The sequence below is a fragment of the Bombina bombina genome, chromosome 2, assembly GCF_027579735.1.
Source record: "Bombina bombina isolate aBomBom1 chromosome 2, aBomBom1.pri, whole genome shotgun sequence".
NCBI lineage: Eukaryota > Metazoa > Chordata > Amphibia > Anura > Bombinatoridae > Bombina > Bombina bombina.
In genome coordinates this window covers 699,881,843-699,903,638 of record NC_069500.1, presented here as the reverse complement: position 1 = coordinate 699,903,638, position 21,796 = coordinate 699,881,843, and the positions used below count along the sequence as shown (strand labels likewise).

General features: G+C 42.1%; 1 protein-coding gene across 3 annotated transcripts in view; it reads left to right on the top strand.

The window, feature by feature from the left end:
• SNX30 (sorting nexin family member 30) overlaps positions 1–21,796 on the top strand; it is a 221,600-nt gene that overhangs the window by 161,207 nt on the left and 38,597 nt on the right. For all 3 annotated transcript variants that reach the window (XM_053702680.1, XM_053702679.1, XM_053702681.1), the window contains exons 4-5: positions 6,254–6,412; positions 20,048–20,243. In XM_053702680.1, coding sequence (XP_053558655.1) covers positions 6,254–6,412; positions 20,048–20,243 — 355 coding nt within the window. The remainder of the gene's footprint in view (positions 1–6,253; positions 6,413–20,047; positions 20,244–21,796) is intronic.

Here is a 21,796-nt window from a genome sequence, read left to right as displayed (position 1 = left end):
GTAGCACCTTGGACCTTCAACCTAGCTTATGTATTCCCACCGTTTCCTCTCATCCCCAGGCTGGTAGCCAGGATCAATCAGGAGAGGGCCTCGGTGATCTTGATAGCTCCTGCGTGGCCACGCAGGACTTGGTATGCAGACCTGGTCAATATGTCATCGGCTTCACCATGGAAGCTACCTTTGAGACAGGGCCTTCTTGTTCAGGGTCCATTCGAACATCCAAATCTGGTTTCCCTCCAACTGACGGCTTGGAGATTGAACGCTTGATTTTATCAAAGCGTGGGTTTTCAGATTCTGTAATAGATGCTCTGATTCAGGCTAGAAAGCCTGTAACTAGAAAAATTTACCATAAAATATGGAAAAAATATATCTGTTGGTGTGAATCTAAAGGATTCCCATGGAACAAGATAAAAATTCCTAAGATTCTATCCTTTCTACAAGAAGGTTTGGAGAAAGGATTATCTGCAAGTTCTCTGAAGGGACACATCTCTGCTTTATCTGTTTTACTTCACAAAAGACTGGCAGCTGTGCCAGATGTTCACGCATTTGTTCAGGCTCTGGTTAGGATCAAGCCTGTTTACAGACCTTTGACTCCTCCCTGGAGTCTAAATCTAGTTCTTTCAGTTCTTCAAGGGGTTCCGTTTGAACCCTTACGTTCCGTAGATATTAAGTTATTATCTTGGAAAGTTTTGTTTTTGGTTGCAATTTCTTCTGCTAGAAGAGTTTCAGAGTTATCTGCTCTGCAGTGTTCTCCGCCCTATCTGGTGTTCCATGCAGATAAGGTGGTTTTGCGTACTAAGCCTGGTTTTCTTCCGAAAGTTGTTTCCAACAAAAATATTAACCAGGAGATAGTTGTACCTTCTTTGTGTCCGAATCCAGTTTCAAAGAAGGAACGTTTGTTACACAATTTGGACGTAGTCCGTGCTCTAAAATTCTATTTAGAGGCTACTAAAGATTTCAGACAAACATCTTCCTTGTTTGTTGTTTGTTCTGGTAAAAGGAGAGGTCAAAAAGCGACTTCTACCTCTCTTTCCTTTTGGCTTAAAAGCATTATCCGATTGGCTTATGAGACTGCCGGACGGCAGCCTCCTGAAAGAATCACAGCTCACTCCACTAGGGCTGTGGCTTCCACATGGGCCTTCAAGAACGAGGCTTCTGTTGACCAGATATGTAAGGCAGCGACTTGGTCTTCACTGCACACTTTTACTAAATTTTACAAATTTGATACTTTTGCTTCTTCGGAGGCTATTTTTGGGAGAAAGGTTTTGCAAGCCGTGGTGCCTTCCATTTAGGTGACCTGATTTGCTCCCTCCCTTCATCCGTGTCCTAAAGCTTTGGTATTGGTTCCCACAAGTAAGGATGACGCCGTGGACCGGACACACCAATGTTGGAGAAAACAGAATTTATGCTTACCTGATAAATTACTTTCTCCAACGGTGTGTCCGGTCCACGGCCCGCCCTGGTTTTTTAATCAGGTCTGATGAATTATTTTCTCTAACTACAGTCACCACGGTATCATATGGTTTCTCCTATATATATTTCCTCCTGTCCGTCGGTCGAATGACTGGGGTGGGCGGAGCCTAGGAGGGATCATGTGACCAGCTTTGCTGGGACTCTTTGCCATTTCCTGTTGGGGAAGAGAATATCCCACAAGTAAGGATGACGCCGTGGACCGGATACACCGTTGGAGAAAGTAATTTATCAGGTAAGCATAAATTCTGTTTTTTTCAGTGTTTGCTTTTACCAGGCTTTGGCAACACTGATATACAAGCCTCTAAGAGTTCTGGGGGGATATATCCTTCTTCCAGAATATGATTAAATGTGGTAGCTAAAATGGGGCTAACACCCTGTAGTAGAGTTTTGTCAAATATACCAGAGTAGCCATCTGGACCAGGTGCCTTACCAGTCTTTAGATCACGGATTACTTGTTTCACTTCCTGGATGGTTATATGTGAATTTAGTTTGTTCAGATCCTCTATATCTATTTTATGTAAATTACAATTTTGTAAAAAGTCAGCCGTTTCTATGTATAACTGGGGGGGGATTATTGTGAGCGGGAAGAGCATATAATTTTTGGTAATAATGAGCGAAAGTGTCCGCAATGACTTGGGGATGGTTAGAAATTTGCCCATTATGCTTCTGAATTTGTGGCCCTGATGCTGCTCTTGAAATTTCCTTCAGTTTATGAGCTAACATTTTATCAGGTTTATTAGCCTGTATGAAGTATTGGGTATCGATAAGTCTTAAAGACCTAGCTGCTTCGGATGTTAAATGATAAAAAATATTCTCTTGACAAGCTTTTAATAATCTAAGGGTCCCTCCATATTTTGGTGTTGCGACTGAAGATGTATGATCTCCTGTTTAAGTTGTTGAACTTGTTGCAAATCCTCTTCTGCTTATTAGATTCTTTTATCAGGATACCCCTTGTAAATGCTTTTAAGTTGCCCCCAAATATGCATGGGATTTGATACAGAATTATGGTTTGTCGCTAGGAATTGGGCTACTTCTGTCTGTAAGGTCTGCGTGAATAGTTAATCCCTAAATAACGTTGGATTCAGTGTCCAACTCCTACTTCTAGAGGGGTCAATTAAGCCTGACAATGTTGTCATCACAATGTTGTGGTCTGACCAAGTTGCTGGTAGAATATCTGATGCCATTATTAGTGGGGACATAATCTGACTAACCAGGATATAGTCTATCCTGGAGTATACCTTATGTGACGTGGAGTAAAATGTATAATCTCTGACTTTTGGGTTCTGGTCTGTCAACCAGATTGTGGTCTAGGATAAAATCATGCATGAGTTTTTTAAAGTTTTGGGATGATATTGATTGGGGGACAAATTATTTATCTGCCTCTACCAGACTACCAGATTAAAATCACCCCCCACAATTAAACGAGATTTTTTCCATGTAGTTAATAATTTCCCTATATTGGACAAGAAAATGGCTTGAGATTCGTTAGGTGCATATATGTTACCTATTATCACATGTGTGTCGTGGATTCTACCTTTAACAATAATATAACGTCCAGCCTTATCCACTATTAATTCATCTTCCTTAAAATTAAGGTCAGAATGGATCAGTATTGATACCCCGCACTTTTTAGATTGGCATGTGGCGTGAAATTGTGTAGGATAACTTCTGTCCCAATACTTAGGAGTTTTTACTTTTGTAAAATGAGTTTCCTGCATTAAAACTATATGGACATTCAGTGATTTATAAACATCTATTGCCTTACGTCTCTTAACATTGGAATGCAACCCTCTAACATTGTGTGATACTACATTTATCGACCTCTTTTAGGTATATGTGAGGTACTCAAATAAAACAGACATTTGAACTTATCCAATACTAGCAGGCTGGGCCCCCTCCCCCACATCAACACAGTGCACTTGACCATGTACTTCAGGAATTGTAAGAGATAGATCTCACTTATATAGAATTCACATATTGTTGAAATGGAAAAACAATTAACAATCATTAGAATAACAAATAACCATAACAATAAAACAAATAACAAGTGACCGTACTCTGTCAGAACCCGAAATATAGGGTCAAACATATGGCAAAAAAAACTATAAAAATAAAGAACTTCGGGCATACATGACTGAAATTTTAAACACATTTTAAGAGAAAATTAGGAATAAATTAGGAATAATGGTGGATCTCTTGATCAATCCTAGCTAAACACAAAGAAATTGGCATAGTTAATAGCAGGATTCAAATCAGGCAATATGGAACAGCCTCTCTGGGCTTGCACTTTCAAAACAAGCTGAGCAAGTCACTCAATCCCACTGAATGGGAAACAGTTTGTATTGCATACAAAACAGGAACTTCAGCAATAGAACTCAGGTCGGGCTCTCTGATCCTTGGCTACGTCTTTGTGCCCTTCCATTTTTGTGGACTGGTGTCCAGGTACGTGCCAATGCCTTCCGTTGTGGTTTGGGTGATTGATCATTGTTTTATCAATCTGGAGCTTATTCAGGATAGTTTGCCCCTCCTCCACTGTAACGTATGAGAAGGAGGTTTTGTCCACCATGAAGGACAGACGAAAGGAAACCCCCATCTGTATTTTATCTGAGCTTTAGTGAGTGCAGCTACTATTGGTTTAAAGTCTCTCCTCTTCTTTAAAGTGATGGGTGAGAGGTCAGCAAATAGTTGAATCCTATGTCCCTCGAAAGTGATTTCTGGAACTCCTCGAACAGCCTGCATAATTCTGTCTTTAATATGGTAATAATGGAGTTTGGTTATAACATCTCTGGAGGTCCCAGAGTTTAGTGGTTTGGTCAGAGCTCGGTGTACGCTATCCATCAAAAAGAGTGATGTATCCTCTTCAGGGAGTAATTGCTGGAAAATCTGTATTATGACATCTGAAAGATTATTATACTTTCTTAGGTAAATTACGTATGCGGATGTAAGACCTTCTGGATCTGTTTTCCAGATCTTCAAGATGTTACTCTAATTTCTGGATCTGGGTTTGTTGCGAGGCCACAGTAGCTTGTAATTCTGGGATCTCTTCGGATATTTCATCCACTTTATCTTCTAATGATGAGGTTCTCTCACCGATGTCTGAGATATTGTTTCAGTTCTGAGAGGGCCGCTCTCATTTCTTCATGGAACATTTACTTTATTTGCTTTAATAGTGCCTCATTCGAGGCAGAAGTCTTAGGGGAAGATGGTGAATGAGTCACTGTATCATTGTCATGTTCTATATAGTGTGAGGACTCCAGCAGTACTTGTTTCTTCTTCTGTTGTGACTTTGACAAGCATTCCTTGACCGATTGTGTACGGCTCTTCATGATTGTACTGAAGTTGGAAATGAGATGTTGAGGAGACTCTTGTGCCTTGAACTAGGTATAGTCTGGAATCTAAATATGTGGCTTCTTTTTCCAAGCCAATACTACCCCCACACCTATAGAGTGGTTGAGATGACCAATAACGCTCATGGATCCACCTTTGCCTTGCTTATTATTCAGTCGTGCCCGAAACTTCCATGGGCTAGGTCATTTGGGCTTATATCATATCTTCCTGGATTGAAGTTTGAAGAAGGAAATGTCAGAGTGGGTTGAATTGAGGCCTGCTATGAATACCTCTCATGTAGTCTTTGTCACCAAAAAAAGTCTCTAGGCTATAGGATGAGAGGTTAGCAAGTGACAAAGGCCCCTACAAATACTGCACCACCCTATCAAGATGCTCTCTGCTAATTCATAATCATGTAGGACTAAGCTTGTTTTTTACACTGTTCCTGAGTGCATCTGAGATCAGAATAGCACTCAACTCCTCAGGGAAGGATTTCGGGAAGGGAGCCTGGGATATGACCCACCAGCACAGTTGCTGGCAGGAAAAGGGAGAGGAGAGAATGTTATTCCCAGCAACTTTTAGTTCCTAGAATTCAATTGCAGCTTATTCAACTTTAACAGAACCGTGGTCAGGTTTAGTGATTTATGTAAAGGAAGGCTAGGCTGCTCCCCAGTTGCAATTAGTAGGTACATAAACTGCTCCCTCCTTATCAGCCCTGTTGCATATATATATATATATATATATATATGTATAATAGGGCTCAATTGCAGCTATTGACAGTCTCTATGCTTTCCCCCCGTATCTGTTGATTAACATGACTGTGAAGACTCAAATCCCCCCCCGTCATCTCCTCCTCTATGCTTTGTAAATGGGTAGGAGGGGAATTTGTACCAGGAAACTAGATACATAATTTTTTTTTTCTTTTCTTTTCTTTAAACCCTTTTGGTAATATATTGTGTTTAATCAGGTAGCTGTGGGAAAATATCCAATTAGATATTTGGATTTTCATTTAAAAACACTGGATTTTGAAACAATAGTCAGGAATAGACAGGTGGAACCTGAGCAGCCAACAGGGGGAAAAGAGTTGAAAGAAAAACAGTAGCCTGAATTTTCTCTCACTGTCAAAACCATGTCATTACTTTTATTCTACAGCAACACAACAGATATGCCTTGTCATTACAAAGTGTTTATTGTCCCTTTAAGCAGATAAATAGGAGTATGTAGGGTAAGGGGTAATCCATCCTTTTGACTTCTAACATTTGATTCTACCTATATCATTTAGTTAAATGTAAGGTTTCCACAGTCAAATTTTAGGAGCTGTGGGTTTAAAGGGAAATTGTGGTGGTTATAACAGTTAATCAGAGGATATTACTGTAAAATTTACCAATTTGTGATAAAACCACAGTTTTATGGAATTCACCCTTTCAACTGTTTTGTTTTTGTGTTTTTACAGCCTCTCCCAGAGAAATTTGTGGTTAAGGGAGTAGTTGACCGTTTTTCTGAAGAGTTTGTTGAAACCAGAAGAAGGGCCTTAGACAAGTTTCTGAAGAGAATTGCTGACCACCCAGTCCTGTCTTTCAACGAACATTTCAATGTTTTTCTCACGTCTAAGGTTTGTGTATTGTAAATATGTTAGATATTACAGAAGACTGGTAAACTGGAGGACACAAATCATAATCATGACATTGAACACTAACACTACATTTTATAAGCATGGTATTGCGGTTATTTCTTGCCTCCCTTTAGTCATGGTGGTGCCACTTTCACGACATTCCAGTGCTGATGTGTTTGCACTTGTGCAGCAACTCTACTTCAGATACCTGCAATATAACCTAGGTTCCATAATGGCGGCATAAGAGGGTGGGGCATGAAATGTGCTTAGTGTCCCTTTAAGCTAAAAAATATGTAATTACTGAAAATATAACCACATTGCAAGAAATGCATTATTTAATTTTTCGGATTTTGTTGTAAAATAAATCTGAAAATTGTGTGTGTTCCACTTCTTCCCAGAAATGCTGGAGCTCAACTGTGTGTTTACTTTTTCTCCTGCTCTAGCATTTACCCAGCACAGGCTCCTCAGCCGTGTATTCTCTTAATGTGGATTATCAGTGTTGTTGTTCATGACAGGCGAAATCATTGTTTGCAATAGCAGCAAGTGTCCTTTTGTGTGTTAATCCCCCATCATATTATTTATCCTCACACTAATGTGTACAACAGTGTTGTGGCATGTCAGGCTGTGCTGATAATTGTTTAAAGGCAAATCCATGTTTCAAGCAAATTCTAAAAGAAACACCTTGCACCTAGGCACTTGCCATCCGTGCCATCCCTATGATCTAGCTCTAGACAAAGCATTGACTTGAACCTCTTCTGTCATCCACGGTGTAGGGGCAAATAGAAAGTAGCAGAATGAATCTAGAGCTGCTACTTAACTACCCTCGCAAGCTCTGAGCCGCCTTCGCTTTTGCGGTGTGCGGTGCCATCAGTAGTGGAATCTGGACTGGCACAGCTCACAATCTGCCTAAGTTCCTAAATTCAGCTCTGCTTTTGTACTGTATCGTGTGGTATCTCTCAATAATAGCACTGTGTGGGGGACAAAAGTAGAGCTAAAGTTAAGGATTTAAGCAGAGAAGTGAACTGTTTCGACCCTTATTCCTTAACTAATCGCTGGTGGCTCAGGGGACAATTGCCATCATGCCTTCTGGTCCACAAATTATTGGTAAAACTTGTAAACTGATCAGTTTTTAAGGATTAAAGGGGCAGTCTACCTGAAAATTGTTATTGTTTTTTAAAAAAAATAATCCCTTTTATTACTCGTTCCCCACACTTTTTACCTCTATGATTTCCTTGTATCTAAACCTCTGCAGACTGCTTTTTATATCCGTGCTTTTTACAATCTTGCATTTTAGCCAATCAGTGTTGGATCTTGCATAATCATTATCATTTTCAATGAGAGTGAGCACAATGTTATCTATATGACACTTATGAACTAGCACTGTCGTGCTCTTGTGCAAGTTTTAAAAAGCTAATAAAAAGCACTGAGATGAGAGGCGGCAACAATGTTGACGTTAAAGTATATAAAAAAAAATAATCAAGTAGACCGTCCATTTAAAGGGCCATTATAGTGCAAAAATTAATCAGTTGTAATGAAGTTGCGCTATAACTTACTTATCCATCTTAATATGGGAAGAGTCCACAGCTGCATTCCTTACTTGTGGAAAATACTGAACCTGACCACCAGGAGGAGGCAAAGACACCCTAGCCAAAGGCTTAAATACCTCCCCCACTTCCTCATAACTCCAGTCATTCTTTGCCTTTCGTCACAGGAGGTTGGCAGAGAAGTGTTAGAAGATTTCAGAGTGGTCTCATATGGAGGGTAGTACTCTTTGAGATGGGACTGGAGTTTTAAGTAGTCCTGTCAGCCTCTGTTAGAGCATGGATGAAAGTAAGAGTCCGGAGATGCAGGGAGAGTCTTTCTGTGAAACCATCCTGACTCATATTAACAGCTCCATAGGCAATCAGCATTGATGAGTTTTGCTGCCTGCTTTCTTCACTCAAGTCCATGTCAGAAGCGATGTTACTATCTGTCACACTTGAAGGGCCGTGTTCCTGTTCCACGGCGTAGATTCTGGTAAGATTGTTTCATATTTTATACATGTATGATAACGCAAGAAGAAAGGGTCACAGTGTGACTCCTTTTATCTGTATAGAGTCGAGGGTTAATATCTCATTAGGGTTTTATTTCTCTAGTTCTCCGGTTATTGCACTAGCGATGGAGGATTCTGTTACTTTAGAAGGCACTCCCTCTATTCCTAATGAGTAATTCCTGTTTATATGGTAAGGGGACCTTAGTTCCGCCCTCTCAATTATGTTCCATATACCTTGATAATGTGATAATATCAAACATATTTGATACCACGGAGCTGTCCACCTCTAAGGAGTTGTCGTCCAGTGAGGTGCGTACCCTACATTCTTATATCTCTACACATGCAGTTTCCCCGTAGCATTGCTGATCCTCCATCTGGAGGGGGAATTTTTTCACCAGACGTTACTGCACAGTTCAGACGGCGGTGTCTGCGGCCTTTAATGCTTTACCTCGCCCTGCTAAGCGCAAGCGAAAGGTTACATATTGCACTCCTTCCCCGAGTACATCAGATAATTTATTGGATTTAACTGAGGTCTATCCGAGGATAAAGTTCTTTCTGAGACTTTAGAGTATGAACATTCTGGGTCGGAGTCTGCTGCCTCTAAACCTCTGGCTGCGGAAGAACCAGACTTTAGTTTAGGAATTTGCGCTTTTTTCTAAAGGAAGTTTTTGGCGAATTCAGAGGTTCCAGGGGCCAAATTGCCTAATGAACCTTTAATTCCTAAATTGGATAGAGTTTGAGGACAGGGAGGTACCTTATCCTTCCCTGCTCCTGTTAGATGGCGAACATTATTAAGATTGAATGGGACAGGACAGGACAGGATTGGATTCCTTTTCCCCCTCTTCTCCCTTTAACAAATTGTCCCTGGTCCTGGACTCTCAATGGAGTTGTGAGGTTCCGTCCCTAAATGGAATGGCGTTCTCTTCACCCTTGCTAAACGTACTACTATCCCGTTTGAGGGTAGTTCTTCGTTTGAAGAGCCCATAGATAAAAGATGGAAACTCTGTTAAAGATGTTTCAGCATACAGGATATTTGTTTCAACCGGCGGCGGCTGTTGCCGCGGTTACTGGAGAAACTACCTTCTGGTGTGACTCCTTATAGGATTTGATCGGGGTGGAGGATCCCCTCGACGTTACTCAGAAAAGATTTACAGCCCTTGAGGGTTGTTAATTCTTTTATCTGTGCTGCTATTAGGCAGTTTATTCGCTTGAATGCTATGGCTTCAGCTTTTTCTGTTCAGGTCCGTCGGGCTCTGGCTGAAGTCATGGTCTGCGGATATGACTTCTAAGTCTAGACGTCTTCCCTCCCTTTAAGGGAATGATTATGTCTGGTCCAGGCCTGGACTTAAATTATCTCCACGGTCTCAGGGGGCAAGGGTTCCCTCCTACCGCAAGAGTATATGAACTAATCTAAGGGACGATTTTGGTTCTGATAAAGCCCATGTCAGCAGTCCTCCGCTAAGCCAGAGCAAACCAAGAGCTGTTGGAAGCCGGCTCATTCCTGGAACAATGCCAAGCAGAGCAAGAAGCCCGCCGAGTCTACGTCAGCATGAATGGGCGGTCCCCGGTCCTCTTCTGGATCATGTAGGGGGCAGTATGTCGCTCTTTTTAGTTGCTTAGTTTAAGGAAGTGCACGATCCATGGGTCCTGGTGGTCATAGCTCAGGGTTACAAGATAGGTTTCAAGTCTCAGCCACCCAAGGGCAGATTCCTTCTGTCTTCCTGATCAGAAAGGAGGGGGAAGCCTTTCTGGGGTGTACGGGATCTATCCGCTAGGAGTTATTGTCCTGGTGCCTATAGCAGTGATACTATTCAAACCTTTTTGTGGTACCTAAGAAGGAGGGAACTTTCCGTTCCGATTCTAGACATAAAGTTCTTAAGCAGGTTTTTAGATGTCCCCTTGTTTAAGATTGAGACAATAAGGTCCATTCTTCCCCTCGTTTGAGAGGGGTGGTTTATGACCACGATAGATCTGAATTATGCTCCCTTCTCGTACCAATCCTCGAGGACCACTTCCAGTTCCTTAGGTTTGTATTCCTGGACCAGCACTTCCAGTTTATTGTCCTTCTGTTTGATCTAGCTAAAGAAATTTTTCGAAAAAGTGGACCATTCGGAATAGCTCCTCTGTCTTCTTCGATCACATGGATGGCAGATAATCTAGAGAGTTCTCTTGTATCAAGTACCAGGGTAGAATTATCGGGTACTATAATAGTCTCCATAGACATCAGAATATTTCTAACAGACCAGAGACATTGCAAGCTAGCTTCAACATGCCTTGCCGTCCAGATCTCCTTAAGGCCATCTGTGGCTCGGTGTATAGAGGTGATTGGTCTCATGGTGTCCAACTTGGACATAATTTCCTTTGCCAGGTTTCACCCCAGACTGTTGCAACTACGCATGCTAAACTAGTGGAACGACGATAATTCGGATCTGTCTCAACAGATTTCTCTGGACAACCGATCAGGAGAATCGCTCTCTTGGTGGTTTTGGCCGGATCACTTGTCCTGAGGGACGTCCATCTCAAGACCATCCTGTGTGATTGTGACTACGGTTGCGAGTCTGTCAGGATGGGAAGCTGTTTGGGGTGCCAGGAAGGCACAGGGCCTCTGGTCTCAGGAGGTAAAGCTCCCTCCTGATCTCATTTAGGATCTTCGGGCATTATACAATGCTCTGAATGCTTGACCTCTGCTGGGTTCGTCCCAGTTAATCCAGATTCCTATCCAACAATATATCCTCAGTGGCTTACATCAACCATCAGGGGGAACGAGTAGCTCCCTAGTTTTGAGGGAAGTATCTTGGATTCTTGTGTGGGGGAGACCCGCGTTTGTTCCCTGTCAGCGATCCACATTCCGGGTGTGGACAACTGGGAAGCGGATTTCCACAGCAGACAATCCTTTCATCCGGGAGAATGGTCTCTCCATCCCGAGTGTTTGCATAGATTTGCAAGAGGAAGATCTTATAACGTCTCAATACCAAGCTACCCAGATAGTGGTCGAGGTACATGGATCCTCAGGCGGAGCTAACAGATGCATAAGCTTTACCACTACTTCCTAGTGTAGTGGCTTGAGTCAAGCAGGCGTCAGTGATACTGACTGCTCCGTCTTGGCCGCAAAGGATATGGTTTGCGGATCTAGTGGGCATGTCATCATCTCCTCCGTGTAAGTTACCTTGTCGCAGGGATCTGCTGACCAAGGTCTCTTTGTTCATCAATGTCTAGATTCTCTGAGGCTGACTGTGTGGACATTGAACGCTTAGTACTAGCCAAGAGAGGATTTTCTGAGAGAGTTATTTTTACTCTCATTCAAGCTCGTAAGCTGGTTGCTCGTCGCATATATCATAAGGTGTGGAGGACCTACTTATTCTGTTCTCCAGGATGAACTGGAGAAGGGCTTTTCTGCAAGTCCCCTGAAGGTACAGTTTTCGACCCTGTCTGTGTGCACAAGAGGTTTGCAGTGCTTCCAGATGTGCAGCCATTTGTTATGGCTCTGCTGGGATCAGACCTGTGTTTAGATCTAAGGCTCCTTCTTGGAGTTTAAATCTTGTCCTTGAGGTTTTGCAACGGGCTCTGTTGGAGCCTATGCATGAAGTAGACATTAAATTGTTGTCTTGGAAGGCTCCTTTCTACTGGCTATTGCTTCTGCGCGCAGAGTATCAGAGTGATTGCTGCCTTGCAATACGTCCCTCCTTATCTGGATTTTAATGCTGATAAGGCTGTTCTACGAACCAAGTTAGGTTTTCTTCCTACGGTTTGGTCAATTCGCAAAATCAATCAAGAGATTGTGGTTCCTTTCTTATGTCCTAATCCTTCTTCGTCGAAGGAACGTTTATAACGTATTTCTGGATGTGGTTTGTGCATTGAAGTTCTATCTTCAGGCCACAAAGGAATTTAGACAAATCTCTTTCTCCGTTTGTTCTCTTTTCCGGGAAGCGTAGGGGTCAGAGGGCCTCTTCGACTTCCTTATCTTTTTGTCTGAGGAGTGTCATCCGTTTAGCATAGAAACGGTGGGCCATAAGCCTCCTCTGAGGATTATGGCTCATTCTACGAGAGCAGTGATTTCTTCTTGGGCCTTCAATAATGAGGCTTCTATGGATCAGATTTGTAAGCGGCTACCTGGTTCTCCTTACATACTTTTTCCAAAAGTACTCTAGAGCTTGGGTATATGTTTCCCACAAGTAAGGAATGCAGCTGTGGACTCTTCCCATATTAAGATGGAGAACATTAATTATGCTTACCTGATAATTTCATTTCCATCTGTATGGGAAGAGTCCACAGCTGCCGCCCGTGCAGATGGAAATTAAATTATCAGGTAAGCATAATTTATGTTTCTTCTGTTAAGTGTGATCAGTCCACGGGTCATCATTACTTCTGGGATATTAACTGCTCCCCTACAGGAAGTGCAAGAGGATTCACCCAGCAGAGCTGCATATAGCTCCTCCCCTCTACGTCACTCCCAGTCATTCTCTTGCACCCAGCAACTAGATAGGTCGTGTGAGAGGACTATGGTGATTATACTTAGTTTTATATCTTCAATCAAAAGTTTGTTATTTTAAAATAGCACCGGAGTGTGTTATTACCTCTCTGGCAGAGTTTGAGGAAGAATCTACCAGAGTTTTGCTATGATTTTAGCCGGAGTAGTTAAGATCATATTGCTGTTCTCGGCCATCTGAGGAGTGAGGTAAACTTCAGATCAGGGGACAGCGGGCAGATGAATCTGCATAGAGGTATGTAGCAGTTTTTATTTTCTGACAATGGAATTGATGAGAAAATCCTGCCATACCGATATAATGTCATGTATGTATACTTTACACTTCAGTATTCTGGGAGAATGGTACTTCACTAGAATTACACTGTAAGAAAGACATAAAGCTGTTTAATAACTAGAGATTATGTTTAACGTTTTTGCTGGAATGTAAAATCGTTTTCATTTGCTGAGGTACTGAGTGAATAAATGTTTGGGCACCATTTTTCCACTTGGCAGTTGCTTAAATCTGTTTTTTCTGTCAGTTTCTGTTCTCCCTCACTGCTGTGTGTGTGGGGGAGGGGCGCTTTTACTATGCATCAAATATTTCAGTCAGCAACTCATTGTATTCCCTGCATGATCTGGTTCATCTCTACAGAGCTCAGGGGTCTTCAAAACTTATTTTGAGGGAGGTAATTTCTCTCAGCAGAGCTGTGAGAATTATAGTTTGACTGAAATAAAAACTTTTATTCTGTAATTTGTTTCCTGCTTTCAGAAATTGTTATCTTTGCTAATGGGATTAAACCTTTGCTAAAGTTGTGTTGTTTACAAGGATTGAGGCTATAACTGTTTCAATTTATTAATTTTCAACTGTCATAGATCTTCTGTGCTTCTTAAAGGCACAGTACATTTTAATATTATTCTAATTGAATTGTATTTCCAAGTTGCAAGTTTATTTGCTAGTGTGTTAAACATGTCTGATTCAGAAGATGATACCTGTGTCATTTGTTGCAATGCCAAAGTGGAGCCCAATAGAAATTTATGTACTAACTGTATTGATGCTACTGTAAATAAAAATCAATCTGTACAAATTGAACAAATTTCACCAAACAACGAGGGGAGAGTTATGCCGACTAACTCGCCTCACGTGTCAGTACCTACATCTCCTGCTCAGAGGGAGGTGCGTGATATTGTAGCGCCGAGTACAGCTGGGCGGCCATTACAAATCACATTACAGGATATGGCTACTGTTATGACTGAAGTTTTGGCTAAATTACCAGAACTAAAAGGTAAGCGTGATCACTCTGGGGTGAGAACAGAGTGCGCTGATAATATTAGGGCCATGTCAGACACTGCGTCACAGGTGGCAGAACATGAGGACGGAGAACTTCATTCTGTGGGTGACGGTTCTGATCCAAACAGACTGGATTCAGATATTTCAAATTTTAAATTTAAACTGGAAAACCTCCGTGTATTACTAGGGGAGGTGTTAGCGGCTCTGAATGATTGTAACACAGTTGCAATACCAGAGAAAATGTGTAGGTTGGATAAATATTTTGCGGGTACCGACGAGTACTGAGGTTTTTCCTATACCTAAGAGACTTACTGAAATTGTTACTAAGGAGTGGGATAGACCCGGTGTGCCGTTCTCACCCCCTCCGATATTTAGAAAAATGTTTCCAATAGACGCCACCACAAGGGACTTATGGCAAACGGTCCCTAAGGTGGAGGGAGCAGTTTCTACTTTAGCTAAGCGTACCACTATCCCGGTGGAGGATAGCTGTGCTTTTTCAGATCCAATGGATAAAAAGTTAGAGGGTTACCTTAAGAAAATGTTTGTTCAACAAGGTTTTATATTGCAACCCCTTGCATGCATTGCGCCGATCACAGCTGCAGCGGCATTCTGGATTGAGTCTCTGGAAGAGAACATTGGTTCAGCTACTCTGGACGACATTACGGACAGGCTTAGAGTCCTTAAACTAGCTAATTCATTCATTTCGGAGGCCGTAGTACATCTTACTAAACTTACGGCGAAGAATTCAGGATTCGCCATTCAGGCACGCAGGGCGCTGTGGCTAAAATCCTGGTCAGCTGATGTTACTTCTAAGTCTAAATTGCTTAATATACCTTTCAAAGGGCAGACCTTATTCGGGCCCGGGTTGAAAGAGATTATCGCTGACATTACAGGAGGTAAAGGCCATGCCCTGCCTCAGGACAAAGCCAAAGCCAAGACTAGACAGTCTAGTTTTCGTTCCTTTCGTAATTTCAAAGCAGGAGCAGCATCAACTTCCTCTGCACCAAAACAGGAAGGAGCTGTTGCTCGCTACAGACAAGGCTGGAAACCTAACCAGTCCTGGAACAAGGGCAAGCAGACTAGGAAATCTGCTGCTGCCCCCAAAACAGCATGAATTGAGGGCCCCCGATCCGGGATCGGATCTAGTGGGGGGCAGACTTTCTCTCTTCGCCCAGGCTTGGGCAAGATCCCTGGGCGCTAGAGATAATATCTCAGGGATACCTTCTGGACTTCAAATACTCTCCTCCAAGAGAGAGATTTCATCTGTCAAGATTGTCAACAATCCAGACAAAGAAAGAGGCTTTTCTACGCTGCGTACAAGAGCTCTTGTTAATGGGAGTAATCCATCCAGTTCCACGATCGGAACAGGGACAGGGGTTTTACTCAAATCTGTTTGTGGTTCCCAAAAAAGAGGGAACTTTCAGATCAATCCTGGACTTAAAGATCCTAAACAAATTCCTAAGAGTTCCATCGTTCAAGATGGAGACTATTCGGACAATTTTACCTATGATCCAAGAGGGTCAGTACATGACCACTGTAGATTTAAAAGATGCTTACCTGCACATACCGATTCACAAAGATCATTACCGGTACCTAAGGTTTGCCTTCCTAGACAGGCATTACCAGTTTGTGGCTCTTCCATTCGGATTGGCTACAGCGCCAAGAATCTTCACAAAGGTTCTGGGTGCTCTTCTGGCGGTACTAAGACCGCGGGGAATCTCGGTAGCTCCATACCTAGACGACATTCTGATACAAGCTTCAAGCTTTCAAACTGCCAAATCTCATACAGAGTTAGTGCTGGCATTTCTAAGGTCACATGGATGGAAGGTGAACGAAAAGAAAAGTTCACTCGTTCCACTCACAAGAGTTCCCTTCCTGGGGACTCTTATAGATTCTGTAGAAATGAAGATTTACCTGACAGAGGACAGGCTATCAAGACTTCAAAGTGCTTGCCGCACTCTTCATTCCATTCAACACCCGTCAGTGGCTCAATGTATGGAGGTAATCGGCTTAATGGTAGCGGCAATGGACATAGTACCCTTTGCACGCTTACACCTCAGACCACTGCAACTGTGCATGCTAGGTCAGTGGAATGGGGATTACTCAGACTTATCCCCTTCTCTGAATCTGGATCAAGAGACCAGAAATTCTCTTCTATGGTGGCTTTCTCGGCCACACCTGTCCAGGGGGATGCCATTCAGCAGACCAGACTGGACAATTGTAACAACAGACGCCAGCCTTCTAGGTTGGGGTGCCGTCTGGAATTCCCTGAAGGCTCAGGGACTATGGAGTTAGGAGGAGAGTCTCCTGCCAATAAACATTCTGGAATTGAGAGCAGTTCTCAATGCCCTCCTGGCTTGGCCCCAGTTGACAACTCGGGGGTTCATCAGGTTTCAGTCGGACAACATCACGACTGTAGCTTACATCAACCATCAGGGAGGGACAAGAAGCTCCCTAGCTATGATGGAAGTATCAAAGATAATTCGCTGGGCAGAGTCTCACTCTTGCCACCTGTCAGCAATCCACATCCCGGGAGTGGAGAACTGGGAGGCGGATTTCTTAAGTCGTCAGACTTTTCATCCGGGGGAGTGGGAACTTCATCCGGAGGTCTTTGCCCAAATACTTCGACGTTGGGGCAAACCAGAGATAGATCTCATGGCGTCTCGACAGAACGCCAAGCTTCCTCGTTACGGGTCCAGATCCAGGGATCCAGGAGCAGTCCTGATAGATGCTCTGACAGCACCTTGGGACTTCAGGAGGGCTTACGTGTTTCCACCCTTCCCGTTGCTTCCTCGATTGATAGCCAGAATCAAACAAGATAGAGCATCAGTGATTCTAATAGCACCTGCGTGGCCACGCAGGACTTGGTATGCAGACCTGGTGGACATGTCATCCTGTCCGCCTTGGTCTCTACCTCTGAAACAGGACCTTCTGATACAGGGTCCCTTCAAACATCAAAATCTAACTTCTCTGAAGCTGACTGCTTGGAAATTGAACGCTTAATTTTATCAAGACGTGGGTTTTCTGAGTCAGTTATTAGTACCTTAATACAGACTAGGAAACCTGTTACCAGAAAGATTTACCATAAGATATGGCGTAAATACCTACATTGGTGTGAATCCAAAGGTTACTCTTGGAGTAAGGTTAGGATTCCTAGGATATTGTCTTTTCTACAAGAAGGTTTAGAAAAGGGTTTATCTGCTAGTTCATTAAAGGGACAGATCTCAGCTCTGTCCATTCTGTTACACAAACGTCTGTCAGAAGTTCCTGACGTCCAGGCTTTTTGTCAGGCTTTGGCCAGGATTAAGCCTGTGTTTAAAACTGTTGCTCCACCATGGAGTTTAAACCTTGTTCTTAATGTTTTACAGGGCATTCAGTTTGAACCCCTTCATTCCATTGATATAAAGTTGTTATCTTGGAAAGTTCTATTTTTAATGGCTATTTCCTCGGCTCGAAGAGTCTCTGAATTATCAGCCTTACATTGTGATTCTCCTTATTTGATTTTTCATTCGGATAAGGTAGTTCTGCGTACTAAACCTGGGTTCTTACCTAAGGTAGTTACTAACAGGAATATCAATCAAGAGATTGTTGTTCCTTCTTTATGCCCAAATCCTTCTTCAAAGAAGGAACGTCTACTGCACAACCTGGATGTAGTCCGGGCTCAAAAATTTTACTTGCAGGCAACTAAGGAATTCCGACAAACGTCTTCTCTGTTTGTCATTTACTCTGGGCAGAGGAGAGGTCAAAAAGCTTCCGCTACCTCTCTTTCTTTTTGGCTTCGTAGCATAATTCGTTTAGCTTATGAGACTGCTGGACAGCAGCCCCCTGAAAGAATTACAGCTCATTCTACTAGAGCTGTGGCTTCCACTTGGGCCTTCAAGAATGAGGCCTCTGTTAAACAGATTTGCAAGGCTGCAACTTGGTCTTCGCTTCATACTTTTTCCAAATTTTACAAATTTGACACCTTTGCTTCATCGGAGGCTATTTTTGGGAGAAAGGTTCTTCAGGCAGTGGTTCCTTCTGTATAAAGAGCCTGCCTATCCCTCCCGTCATCCGTGTACTTTTGCTTTGGTATTGGTATCCCAGAAGTAATGATGACCCGTGGACTGATCACACTTAACAGAAGAAAACATAATTTATGCTTACCTGATAAATTCCTTTCTTCTGTAGTGTGATCAGTCCACGGCCCGCCCTGTTTTTAAGGCAGGTAAATATTTTTTAATTTATACTCCAGTCACCACTTCACCCTTGGCTTTTCCTTTCTCGTTGGTCCTTGGTCGAATGACTGGGAGTGACGTAGAGGGGAGGAGCTATATGCAGCTCTGCTGGGTGAATCCTCTTGCACTTCCTGTAGGGGAGCAGTTAATATCCAAGAAGTAATGATGACCCGTGGACTGATCACACTACAGAAGAAAGGAATTTATCAGGTAAGCATAAATTATGTTTTTTAATATAGAGCATCAATCCATATAATAAAGTCACTGCACCACAAATATCTTCAAAGGATATTACCTTTATTCAACAGAAAACATGCAACTTTTCTGCCTCATTGGCCTTAATCATGCAAAATCATATATGAGAGGGGAATGCAGTAACCGCTGCTATGTGCACCTACCACAAGAATGGAACTAAGAAATATTGTGTTCAGTGATGGGCCTATTTATTATTTATGGTTACTTTTTAATATAGATATAAAATTCAAATACCCTGTGTTCCACCGCCCACTTCAAGAGTTAATTTTTCTGTAAGCGAACGGTTTGAATTTTTCTCTAATCCGTGCTTTAGCTACAACAAAAGTGCCATATGGGAAGATCGCTGATTGGACAACAATGATAATGTTCATAATTGGCAACAGGAGACCATATTTTTATTTCTTTTTCTTTCTTTTTTTTGGTGCTTGAACATTTTAGCATCCCTGGCTCCCTATACTTTTATTGTCATAACCAAAAGACATAAGTATGCAGGAATGCTGTAGAACTGGAAAATGGTGATAGCATGTTGAGTTTCTATTTCTTTATGTGTTTAGGAGTAATTCTCCTATTGTTAAAAAAATATTAACTTTATTTTTTATTTTTGTTGCATCCAAAAGAGGAGGATGTTTTAAGGACCAAGGTTTTTCCCAGTTTCTGTTCTTAAATGACACAGGCAATTTTGGCGTTTTTGCTCACTGTTGGTTTCACCTTAATTATCCACTCTCATGTTAAGTGAACCCATACCTATTATATAATGTTTAACAGACAAGAATGCCTTTCTTATGATATCCTTATATGGGTAAATAAAAAACAAAAACACTTGACTGTACTGTTGAAGGATGTCTTACATGCAGCGTGTCTCATGTTATCGAGACACCCGTGATCTGAGCACCAACAGGAATGCAATCACAGGGACACCCTGTCCTTGCCATTGCTAACCTGGTGGGGGGGGGCTCAATACTGCTATTTCTGCACTGCCTCTGTCGTGGGGCATGCAGGAATAGCGAAATTTGCCACTGTTAGATCCCAGTAATCGGCGCGGTACAGGGTACGGTGCTGGTCCGTTAAGGGCTAAGTGACCAGTGCCTTACCCTGTACTGCGCTGGTCCTTAGGGGGTTAAATATGTATTTAAATTGTGTGGGGGGGGGTTTAAAAATAGAAATTCTAGTGCATTTTTTTCCTGTTCTTATGCTTGTGATTCTCAAACCACCAATAGAACTATGTCCGTTTTCTTTATCAGCCAGTCATGCATGCCTGGTGAGTTTGCTAATCAAAATAATCCCTTTTAACTTTTTTATTACTGTATACCATGTTTAACATGTCTTCATAGTTCTTTCATACACATGATAAATAAAACATTTTTTCCCCTTGTTTCAGGATTTAAATAGTCACAAAAAGCAGGGAATTACTCTTCTTTCCAAAATGGGGGAGTCTGTGAGATATGTTACAAGTGGTTACAAGCTAAGGAATCGTCCTGGTGAATTTTCAGGGATTGCAGATTATTTGGACACATTTTCCCTAAAACTTGGAACTATTGACAGAATAGCACAACGCATTATCAAAGAGCAAGTTGGTATGTTCTATTGTCTTGTAGATCAAACTTTATAATGACCAAAGGGAAAAACATTTTGAAAGTAATCTAGCTGTACTTCATTATTAGTATTAACAATATAAACATATGTATGTGTCCAATCTTCTTTTTTTGGTGTTAAAGGGACAGTCTAGTCAAAATTAAACTTTCATGATTCAGATAGGGCATGTAATTTTATCAACTTTCCAATTTACTTTTATCATCAAATTTGCTTTGTTCTCTTGGTATTTTTAGTTGAAAGCTAAACCTAGATAGGCTCATATGCTAATTTCTAAGCCCTTGAAGGCCACACCTTCTCTGAATGCATGTGACAGTTTTTTACAGCTATAGAGCGTTCATGTGTGCCATATAGATAACATTTTGCTCACGCCCGTGGAGTTACTTATGACAGGGTACCGATTGGCTAAAATGCAAGTCTGTAAAACAACTTATCATGTGACAGTCTTGCTTTTAATCCTTATTTTCTTCTTAAATGGAAAGAGTCCACAGCTGTATTCATTACTTTTGGGAAATAAGAACCTGGCCACCAGGAGGAGGCAAAGACATCCCAGCCAAAGGCTTAAATACTCCTCCCATTCCCCTCATCCCCCAGTCATTCTTTGCCTTTCGTCCCAGGAGGTTGGCAGAAAAGTGTCAGAATTTGTTTTGTCTCTTATGGAGGGTAGTACTCTTCAGCATGCGACTGGAGTTTTAAGTAGTCCTGTCAGTCTCTCAGTGAGGGCTTGGATGAAAGTTAGAGTCCGGAGATGCAGGAGGAGTCTTTCTGCAAAACCATCCCGACTCATGTAAACCGCTCCTCAAGCAATAGGTGATGTCAAACTTTGCTCTGCTGCCTGCTTTCTTCTCTCAAGTCCATGGCGGAGGTGATGCTACTATCCGTCACACTTGAAGCGCTGTGTTCCTGTTCCACTGCGTAGATTCCGGTAAAATCGCTTCATTTTACTTTCTTTATAAATGTACTGTAATACAAATGTGTTCCCGAGAGGCTACCACCTTGCGGGTCTAATTTAACATAAGGATCTCAGTGAGTCTCCTTTAGTATCTTGGAATCAAGGGTTAATATCTCCTGAGGGGGGTTATTGAACAGGGTGGTTTATAATCATGTTTGTGATTCAACCTGCTTATGTGTTGGAACATTGAGGCCTTTGGAAGTGACGCAACCTTATGGTTGGGCGCACTTTTTTTAGACTATACGGTTCACCTTGTGGTCGGGTGTGGTTACGCTCCGTCCTCCATTTCAGCATTCCCGACTGTGTGACGAAGGAGAAATTCTAGTTCGCAGGGGTCTGGTCATAGGAGGTGGTGAGTGCCCCAGCCATTGTGGGTGTTAAGTGCCGTTTTTGTTTTACTTCTTTAGTCCATATTTGCATATCCTCTATCCAGCTATGGAGGATTCTGATGCTGAGATTGTGTGCAAATTTCAGATTCAGTTATTGAGGATTATGATACTGAGACTATTTTAATTTCAGATTCAGATTCTGCATCCGGTGAAGAATCCGGATTGGCCTTGTTGACACATGTCAATCAGTTTTGTT